Genomic DNA, 11,558 nt, shown 5'->3' with positions numbered 1-11,558 from the left:
GCTGTTAAATAGGCACTTGTTTTGGTCCCAAAGGTGTCCCCTTAATAGGGGTTCTACTGTATACACATATACATATACATTATTTGTATACAGTATGTATTTCTGTGATGTCTTTGGTACTAACAACACATACTCTTATGTAAACATTAATTTGTGTCCACTTCAATAAGAGGCATAAATCTTACGAAGTGCTTTGCAAGTGGTTAAAGTGCTCTATTTATTCTTCTTTATTTTGATAGCTTTGATTCGTTGGTGAATTATTACTGCGTGAAACCTAAACAGGGTGAAGACACCGTCACCCCACACTATCTATTCAACCTCTGGGCGCCTTTTTGTCGAGATTTCAAAGACATCTGGAAGAAAGAACAACAGCGGATCGCTAAACAAAAGTAAGGAAGAATTCTGAACATTTTTAGGATGAACTCTTTATGTAATGTTTTTACAAATTATGAAGGTGCTGAAATCGTTCAGAGTCAGGGAGGTATATAAGTTGAATTGTATCATGGCTGAAGCTAATAAACTTTATAGAATTAAATCAAATATTTTCATTACTTTGTATTTTTTTTTTTTTAAATAAATTATTAGGTATTAATTGAAATTTAGAACGAGAAACTATTTTGCTTGTCAATTAACTGACGTATAAAAAAGAATTTTTGTACTAAAATGTTTGTAAATCGACAAATGATATAATTTGATCTGGTTTTTTTTTTATTTGGCAACTTATTTGATTTTTTAACTGAACAATTAATTTTTTTTAAAAAGAGAATCCCAACAGATATTCTATGGAAGAGGTGAACAGATTATTTGAATTATGTCAATAAAAATTAATAAGTATGGAACTTATAACAATTTTTGTTTGCATTTTTATAGAGTAAAAGAGGCCCATGAGAAAGTGAAGAAGATAAAAGAAGATAAACAGAAGGAAACATTGATAGTAAAAGGAGTGAAAAAAGCAGGAGGATTGGTAAGTTCAAGGCTTTTATTATTAAATCATTATCATCATCGTCATCATCATCATCATTATTATATTGTCATCTTCATCATCAATATTTTCATTTTTATCTTTATCATCATTGCCTTCATATCATCATCCTTATTATCAACATCATTTTCAATTTTATCATTATTTACTATCATCATCATCCATCTTCATCATAATCATCTTTTTCATTTTCTTATAATCATCATCATTTTTATCATCATTATCTTTTTCATTAACATCATCATTGTCATTTTTCACTGTTATAATAATTATCATCATTATCAATTTATCATTGTCACCATCATGAGCTATTAACTATACTGTTGGTCATCTTCGTCTTAACCATTTTTGTAATTTTTTTATTTTTTTAAATTTTTTTTATAAGTAAACATCCCTTTCCTGATTTTCAACACTTTGTATTTTCTTTATTTTGTAGAAATCATTACCATCATTAAAATATTATAACTATGTTTATATGTTTAGAAGTACAATAGGAATGCTTTGCCTTTTTTGAGCGCCCTCTATGTTAAGATATTGTTCTGTTAACATTAGCTCATCCTCAATCTTAAATATTATTTTATATAGTAAATAGCCACATTTTAAAAATATGTATATAGGCTACTGGGCTTGAGACATTGATGAGTATTAGCTGAGAGTTCTCATCATGACTAATTTACCTCTGGAGGTCATTAGTTGGGCAATAAATTCATCTTGTTTGTAAAAAATGTATTAACAGTCACACACACGAGATACGTCAGTTCATTGACACGGTGATGTGCGCCAACGTACATCAAAATAATAACACATTCCTGATAGTGAAGCTGGAATTAGAGTATATTGGATGCAAATAAGAAAGCGCTTACTGTCAGGCCCAATGTTTTCTCAAGTTGATCACACCGCATGATAGTTATTGTGACTGAAATGCTCCTAGGCTATGCAGTTTCTGTCACAGTTTGCTATGTTACGTTATTAGTAGGATGGCCTGGGGCTAGTGCAAGCGCCAACAAGGTTCCATCATGGTTCCATCAATTCATCATTCATTTCGCTAACTATGAAGGTTGGCAGAACTCTGATTAACATGCTAGTGGGTGGGAACGTACACATATGATGTGCATCGCTCCTGAAAATCCAAGCTTGAATAACTTTACCAACTTTTAGAACCAGAGAGAGTTTAATAAAGAAAAAGCAGCAATATTCTACATTAGTGTTTAAAAGCTACCACCTTTATCTTGATGTGCATTGCACTTGTTCTGTTGTTATTTCTGATGTTTACACCTTCTAAATGTTTTTCTGTCAGTTTCCTTCTTTATGTATGGATAATGCAGTTTTTAATATTTTCATCTATACGAGCCTAAGAAAATTAACCATTAATATAAACAATATTTTGGAATTAGCTGCATATGGATCTGGCTAATTATTATAAAATGCAAATATATTATTAAATACAGTTTATAAAAATAAAAAAATTATTTTAATTACTGTATGTAATTATGAAAACAATTACTTGTCGGAATACTCAACCTCTCAGCCGTTTCATAAAATTCAAAATATCTACAAAAGCAAGCAACTAAACATGCTGTTTCTTTAATTGATTCTAATAATAGTATCTTATGAATGATTACAAATTGATCAATATTTTATGGGCGTTTATGGTTGAGTTCCAAGAATTCATTCAAGTTACAACTTCCGGTCCTTTTAACTCATTTATACATTATTGCTTTTATTTATGGTTATCGTCTGTAACATTTTGATTTTTCTGTCGCTAATTGTCTTTAAAGTCATTTTATTTCATTTGTGTCGCCAAAGACTATTTAAGCGGTCTGGGTTATTCAGCGTTTAAAACTACTTTTCATATTTTTTGTTATTTCTTTTTATTCTTCTATTGGTTGTAATATATTTTTGTCTTTAACATCCAACAGTAATTGCTTTAAGTCACCAGCCATTAAGGTTTGTTCACACTGTTAAACTCTATCTAAAAAATTTGTGTGATGTGCTCATATATGGAGATGATAATATCATATAACATACAAATATGGGTATATCACATATTTGTCACCAAAAATTTGATAATGTGGTGAAGAGAAAAATTGTTTCAATGTTTTATCATTGGTGTTTGATATGCTGTCATGTAAATAAGCTTTATTCAATATTTAAATTTATGAATCATCCATTAAAAAACTTAAGAGTAAATGAAGCATTCTTTTTGTGACCCCTACCCCAATTCCTTTCCCTATCCTCAAAAAAGAATTCATAATTAAATAATTGTTGTCTTTTTTGTCATCATTTTTTAAATTTCATAAAAGAGTATCACTCTTGAAACCTTCTCCCCTAACATGTTTTGTTCCCCTTGAAAATTATGAAAAAACAATGAATAGCCCTTTAATAATATTTTAGAGTTTTCCAGATTGTTGTTACAGACAGTATACAGTAAATAAACAGCTGTTTATGCCATATATCAGAATATGACGTATCTAATCTTGCGTATTATTTTACAATTGTCTTCTGTACCTCAAAATAATTTCTATCCAAAGTAATAAAAATATATTGGTTTGAGCCGTTTATAAATTTAGGGTGCTGTGCAAGTATAATGTGGGTACATTATCAAGTTAGCCTAGATTTGGAATATCTTACGACAAAGAGAGCCACAGTGACCCATGCTAAAAATATCAAACATGTACTTTTTGGCAACAGGCCAACTACAGTATGATGTAAATTTGACATATGGTAGACAGGTTAGGTTCCTTTGGTAATTTTAATGTGTGAAAATAAGATGTTCGATCATCTTACATATTTATAAGTGTTTTGAAAAACTTTTGCAGAAAGCGAAGCTTGCAGCTAAAAATTTCAACAAAGATAGCTCCTCAAAATGAAGGACGACGAAAATTATGTAGAAAGTCGACCAAAGACAGAGGAAAAGCGACCAAAGACGGCGGAAAAAATGATAAATATGAGGGAAAACAGGTTTGTGATAGAAACTAGATGATACAGTTTGACCCAGTTACTTGGAATTGGAGGGAGCACCTGTTATCCAAAACAGAACTGATGGTAATGGAGAAGGAATAAAGTTTGTTTTATCCATTACATCCATCAGGTCAAGAATCAATTTGGAATTTCTTCAATGTTTTTCTTTCTGTACGGTTAAAAAAACCTGCTCAGGTTTTGATCTGTAGCTACAGTAAATATTTTTTAATTTACCTGTAAAACTTACAGTTATGTGTTTAGCGGTTTTATCTTCAGGTATCTAAGATGGATTATAATAACGTCTCAATTTTGGCAGTGAAAAATGTTGATACTTCAATTTATAGAAACATATTTAACAAATTCGTTGAAAAATTCTTCTTGAAAAAAATTAGTAAAATAAATACTTTCTTCTTTTTTTTTTATCACCCAATAGAATAAATATATATTTACAATTCATAATGAGACAAACTTTTTCATTAGAATACATTGATCTCCAAACAACAATGTTTACTGTTGACATTGTCTATTTGATTTTACCTGATATAGTTATTTATCAAAAATCCGAAACATGTATACATTTCATAATATTAACTTTAAGTCCAATAGGTTTCAACACTGTAAAAGATGTATGTTAAACCAGGAAGTTTATAGCAAGTTTGTGGTTTAAGGTAAATTATGTATTCTGGAATTTGCTATACATTTTTCTATGTGGAAGATTTTTTTTTGTATTTTGTGTCTAACACAGCAATTGTATGAAGTAGGTTTCAGAGCCAAACTGGTTGATTTAGCCAGGGTTCATACAAAGTGTCAGTATTCTACACAGCCTATCAAGTGTAGTCTGTAAGTCTACCGATCATCGCAATGCATTCCTTTTCACTAAACAGGGTTTCTCAATTGCAATAGCCATTAAAACAGGGTCTGTTGCAGTTTTGCAGAGTATAATGTAAGCACTATTTTTGAAAATTGTTCACATTTTGATGTGTATGCTTTTTTTCTTGCACTAACAATTAAAATTCATGTTAAAAACAACAGTTCTTTTCAGAACTATATATATATATGTGGTGTACCGCACATATTTAATATAATACATGTTAATATTGTCCTTTATAAATTACTTGTTTCTTTCATAAAGACATTCCTCCTGTAATTTCAAATTTTCCGAATTTCTTCCATTCTAATTTTTATGATTCGTCTCTTAGGTTCTAATTTCATCTTCAAATCATTCCTCTCTTATGGTTACTACTTGTTTTTCTCAAATTTCATAACACATATGTTCCTCTCCTCTCCCCTTGAATCTCCACTCTGCCCCTTCCCTTTTTAACATGTTGCTTGCCACACAGAATTTATGGGATTTGGGCCTATAGTCCATGCCAAACGAGTTATCTATTACAATCCATGGCAGTGACAATAAAATATCGGAAAGGAGGAAGGCTCGAAGGGACCTAACCCTGTCAGGGATCTCTGGACCCATTGTCGAAAAGGCCAATCATTTTGCTTGCAAAACTGCTTTGAATAAAATGATGATAATAAAAATGATAATAATAATAAATGATAATTATAAAATACCCAAAGACTGCCTCTGCTGAAATGATTTTGTCTTTGAGTGAGGTCTTACACATCCAACGCAGAATTGCTTTCTCAGCTCTATCAAATTTATGTTTACTTTTCATTGACCAAATCTTTGTGCTGGAAAACATTGCACTTCTACAGGCTGCTTAAATCTTTCCTTTAATTCAGTAGGAATCAGGATGGTTCTTAAGATGTTATAATAATAATAATAAGAATAGTAATTGTTATTGTCGTGATGGAATAATAGACAATAACAATTACAATAATAATAGACAATAATAAGAATGATAATGGTAAACTTATAGAGCACATAACACTAAGTGCTCTATGCATTTCACATTATTATTACCCAGTCATTGGATTAAACACATGTGGAACACATACTCAGTTCCCCGGGGGGAGTATTCCATAACTGTTGCAGCAGCTAACTAGTGTATTTGGCATTCTAACCCTACCAGGTACCCACTTATACTTGTGGGTGGAAAGAGACATATTGAATAAAGTGCCTTGTTCAAGGACACAAGCGAAATTCACAGCGAGGGATTGAAACCCTGGCCTCGAGGGTTGAGAGACCGAACTGCATCTGAAAGCTCATGGAACTTCCTCGAACCACATCTGACCCTAAAAATTGCACTTACTTCTGTACCTCCCAACATTCAGCATGTCTGTCAGCATTTAGCCTGGCCCCCCCCCCCCCAACTTTCAGCATGTCCACCAGGCAGCTAAATATGTTTATGGCTGCTTATCATTCCGCTGAGCAAACATATTTTTATATGTTGGTAATGAAGTGTATTTGAAGTACATGAACCACTCACTCGCACTTGCGATAAGAAAGAATTCATGCAGAACTTTGTTTCCACTTCATTTTAAATATTAAGTGAGACTAATAGGCATAATACAAATTTTGATTATAGGCTGTCTTGAATATTCAGTTGCCTATCATTAAATCATTATTGTTTTTTTTTAATTTTGTTTCCCCTCCCTCAAGAAATGATGTTCCTCCTGCCTCCCCTCCATTCTTTATGAAATATTGAGCTGTCAGTATCAATTTGAAATCGTAGTGACAGCTTAGTTGATTAAGCCTATAATGAAGTCACAGAGGTTTCAAAATCATAGTGTGGTTTCATTATTAGAATTGTAAATACACTTGACATAACTAAAACTCTACTACATGGTCACAGATATTACTAGCGATTAGTACTTGACTAATGTTATGGTAATGACATATTTTTATAGGTAGGAAGTGTGTTTGGTAGTTTCGGGATAATATTGTACATTTATATTATCTAGAAAAAAATTTTCACCAAAGGAAAACTTATATACAGTAAGCTTTATGTTAATCGTACATATTATGAAGAACTTTCGTACACAGTAATGTTGATACCAAAATATTTTCCCAATGTCATTCTAAAAATATTGCACAGATGGGATTAGCTGTCATGTAATTGAAAACTCTTGCAAAATACAGTGATAACCATGCAACCGGAACCTACAAACCTTTATGGTTTATGTTGTAATCAAAGTTAATTTCTCAAATAAATAAAAGCTTGTATTTGGGATTTACAAATTTTTGTGTACATATGTATTAAAAATCTTGGACAGTTTTTTGACGTTTTTAAGTGCAATAAAGTAAGGTTTTTTCAGACTTGAGTTTGTAATGTAGTTAACTGTGTTAAAAATTTGAGATAGCAAAATATGAAAGAGAAGATTTATGAAGAAGTATATAATGTAATTAAGTATTATGCTTATTATTATTTAATATTTTGAAAAGATAGAATTTGCTTATTCTTGAGTACCTGCGATTTATCCCTTTATTAAATATCACTCCATTTTGTGGTCATATGGAGTTTTGTATGTATTTAAATTACCTAACTTTTTTTATTTAATAAATTTGATATGTAATAAGTATAATGCATAAGATTTGTGTTGTGTTAATCTACTTCTGAAGTGTTTTTTCCTTAATATTATATAATGTTTATGTAAATTTATAAAGAAATGTGTTAAGTTTATTCACAAATTTAGTTTATTGGTGCTCAATTATTGTGTTATTGCTATGTTCTCATTTGTGAACCATGCGCAGCATTTTCATGCATTCTCTCCCAAGTTGAAATTTAAGATGCATCATTATTTCATATTGGGACTAGAACAACCTTTTTTTAAAAGTTCTCTTTATGAAACTAATGGTCAATAATTTTTGGTGATTGGACCAACATATTTTCACATGGTCTCTTCATGAAACCACAGACCCTATATTTGAAGAAACTAATGGTCATTATTTCTTGGTGATTGGACCAACCTATTTTCACATGGTCTCTTCATGAAACTAATGGTATTACGGTATTTCCTGGTGACTGGACCAACCTGTTTTCACACGGTCTATTCATGAAAATAATGGTCATTATTTTTTTGGTGTTTGGACCAACTTATTCTCACATGGTCTTCATGAAACGACAGCACCGAATATTTAATGAAGGCCTAATGCTGTACATATTGTTAATTTTGTTGTGTGGAAATATTTTCTGAAATATATTGAATGAATAAATGAGTTAATTCCTGTTAATTGAACCAACTTACTTTAACATCGTCTCTTCTTGAAATTGGTTGTGATTGGACCAAACTCTGTGTCTGAGGTTGGACACACGTGTGTGTGTCCTGAGACAATGTATTTCTGCATTGCTTCTCTCAACCCAGGAGTTAATTTATTTATTCAGGCATAAACATATAGAAACAATTACAAACAAACAGCAGCCGAAGCTGAAATGGTTTGCATCACAAAAATGTGCACATGGATAACTCCCCCCAAGATGATTAAAACTCATCATTGTCATTACCAATATTTGTTTTGTTAATTTCAGTTTCATTTCATTCATTCATTATTATCTGAATAAATATATCTGAATCTGAAATTATTTATAACGACCAGATGAAGATGAAGTTTCCTCCAAGATGGTTACAGATAACTATTAGCTTTCATCACATCGTTTTATTGTTAGGGGCAAGACTATAGTATATCTGTTTCATTTGTGGTTTTGTTTTGCAGTGATCACTTGAATTGATTGAGTTATTGATTGATTGATTGATTGATTGCTTTTAATTTAACTGAAGCACCTCCCTGTGTGTAGATTAAAGATCGAATTATGTACTGTATGTATAATGTAGTGTAAGAATGAACGCTTGTAATTTATCATTGTTCTTCCAATATCATTGTACAGTAACGGCAATAATACGCCAATGCATTTCATACGGTCCTACAAACTTTTCTACAGTAGCGCTGCTATAAAAGTATTCTTAGCTATTTTGAGTACATAATGCATATCTCATTTTAGATGTTGTTGGAAGTTCTCACATAACAACCATTTAAATATACTATCCAGTATAGGATTCGTGAAATTATATATGTAGATAATTTTTGATGAAAAATAAATATATCGTTAGTCGCATTCTATTATACATTCGTGGTAGCTTTTCTATAATTCCATTGGAATATTTTTTGATAAAAATAGCCCGAAAACTCAGCATTCGTTTACGAAGGTTGTGTACAATATTTTGTTATTTGGCCTTGTGAACATAAGATCATGTAACTCATACAAATGATACACCCATTACTGGTACAATACGTCTTGTTATGAGCAGAGTGAGGCCTGAAGGTTAGACTATATACCTGCATAATTTATAGGTGTATACAAACAAATTACAATTGTACATTTGATTTAAACAATTTTTTTAGCCAAGAAAGCACAATACAGACATACAATTTTGATTTGGCTTTCGAGTATAAAATTACCACGAACCACCTTCCATAATAGGTTATTATTGCTGTTTTGTAACCGTAGACTTACACATACGGTTATATAATGATATACTTGTTAAAACTACCATAGTACAGTTTACCTTATACACTTTTATACAAAGGTATGCATATGTATAAGGTGATGAATATTCATGTAGTATTATGCATAAATTATTCAAATTTTGTTGAATATAAGCGATTGTGCATTTCGATGTTTGCATTACATATGGATGATGACGTATTTAATTTTAGCATATTCAGTGAAATGGATTGGTGTTTAAGTTTTATAAGCTTCTTTATATGCGGTGTAGAATTCTCTTAGGCCTATTATTGTTTAAAAACAGCTTCTGTGTTGTGCCGCGGGAGCGTTGTTGGTCTTTATTTATTTATTGGGTTGCAATTGCAGATAATAAAGATTTTTACTGTTTTTTAATTGTTACCATTTTAATTTGCTTGATTGATTTTCAACTTAAAAGAAGCAAGACGTTTATGAAAATCACAACGGACAAATCATGTGAAAGAAAAGAAACAGACCAGATTGAGTATTGTGATGATGGTAACGAAGAAGACGGTGTAATGGCGGAGGCGGCTGTGACATCGACGATCCTCACGAATTATTATGCAAATACATATCCGCATACAGTACTGTACTATCACCTGAATAATAGTCATTCAATAATAAAGACATTTTTTTATAAGATTGAAAGAAGACGTTAACAAATTAATTGCTCATTTAAAAGAAATAGGCCCAAGTTATCAACTCTATAATTAGTGTCCTTAAAAACGATCCCGAAATAGCAACAGCAGTCAGGGGCAAGGGTCCAGGTGGCTAAAGGACCCCCGCTTGGACCTCCTGTCTGGGAATTTTCAGCAAGGTCGTCGGGAAAAATCAAATCTCGAGCGCCGAAAGTACAATTCAGACATGCCTTACTAAGCTGAATTAAAAACTGTTTAGAGCGAGCAGTGCTACAGTATGTGCGAGTTGTATACTATTGCGATCGTATGGGTTGCAGTGGTGACGTCATGCTCTTCCCCGACAGGGGGACTCTTAACTTGCATGGTTTTCTATCAACTTATCCTTTTTAAATAAAGAATTAACACAAAATTTTATTATTTTATTTTTTTAAAATCCCCGACAATTTAATATATTCCCTAACCGGGGGAGGGACCCCTTGTCGGGGAGCTTGGAGCTCTCGTCTGGGAGTTCCTGGCGTCGCCCCAGAACAGAAGTAGCACCAGTAATATGTATGTGGATGCCACGAATTACGCTTTGCAAAGCAGCCAATTGGTGGAAAGTAAGACACGTGATATTAATTTTGTTATCACGAATCAATAACGTCTGTGGTCTGTCTAAATTGATTAACTAAGTCATAACGTAATATTTACCCAAAATAAGCAAAATGCACACATAAACCTAGCAACAGAGGCGCAAACGAAAATCGACGCACAAAAATTAAAGATTCTTATAGGCAGACGACATACACAATTAATAACTTGTGTATACGAAAATAAAGAATAAGGTGGTCAGTTTAACAACAAACACGGTATTTCATAATCATCTATTAATTAGCAAGTGAATTATCGCAATTCGTATTGAGATAGGGCGCCCCCAAATATGCAAGGTACGTAGAAAATAAAGAGGTGCAAAATAAGCAATGAATGCAAAAAAAAAAAAAAAAAAAAAAACGCAAAAAAACAAAAAAAAAAAAAAAAAAAAAAAAAAAAAAAAAAAAAAGACGCAAACAATCAAAAGGATGGCACGTTTTTTCTTAGGCCTATTCTTTGAAAAATAGACCTAAATGTTTTTAGAACTTCTTATAAAAATATTTAAAAGCTATTTTATACTTTCGAAAAATGTTAATTAAACAAACGGTACCGTATACTTTGAAAGAATGTTGAGTATAACTAATAGAAAAATAGCACAAAGTTTTAAGATATTGTTTGTAAGTAATCGCCTTTGAGTTGTTTACTTATCTCCACGAAGAGACTTAGCCTAAAATACCTGAGGTTATAATTTAAACGGAAATTTTCTTATCGCAGTGGGAGTAATTGTTGCAGGTGAAATTAAAACTCAAGTAATATCATGAATGGGAAGAAAAGACTTCGGCTTGAGAAACATAGACATGCAGACGATTAGGGTCATTATTATCCAATCAGAGGCTTCAAGAGATATCGTAATTGTGGCATGAAGCTTCACGATATTTATAATTCCAATCTTGTATTCGACAAGATGATCATAATACCGGTATCGTGAAA

General features: G+C 31.8%; 1 protein-coding gene across 1 annotated transcript in view; it reads left to right on the top strand.

Annotated features, from left to right (window-relative positions):
- Positions 1-9,741, top strand: part of LOC117107780 (formin-like) — a gene marked incomplete at its 5' end in the record, with an annotated part of 40,297 nt that extends 30,556 nt beyond the window's left edge. The window contains 3 exon segments of the mRNA XM_033249552.1: positions 240-389; positions 871-964; positions 3,802-9,741. Of these exon segments, the coding sequence (XP_033105443.1) occupies positions 240-389; positions 871-964; positions 3,802-3,852 (295 nt within the window).
- Between the last annotated feature and the right edge of the window lie 1,817 nt (positions 9,742-11,558).

This window comes from Anneissia japonica, unplaced genomic scaffold (genome assembly GCF_011630105.1).
Source record: "Anneissia japonica isolate Jap-2015-1 unplaced genomic scaffold, ASM1163010v1 scaffold287871_len1641731_cov197, whole genome shotgun sequence".
NCBI lineage: Eukaryota > Metazoa > Echinodermata > Crinoidea > Comatulida > Comatulidae > Anneissia > Anneissia japonica.
Note: the sequence above shows the minus strand (reverse complement) of the source record. Positions and strands in the feature narration are given on the sequence as shown.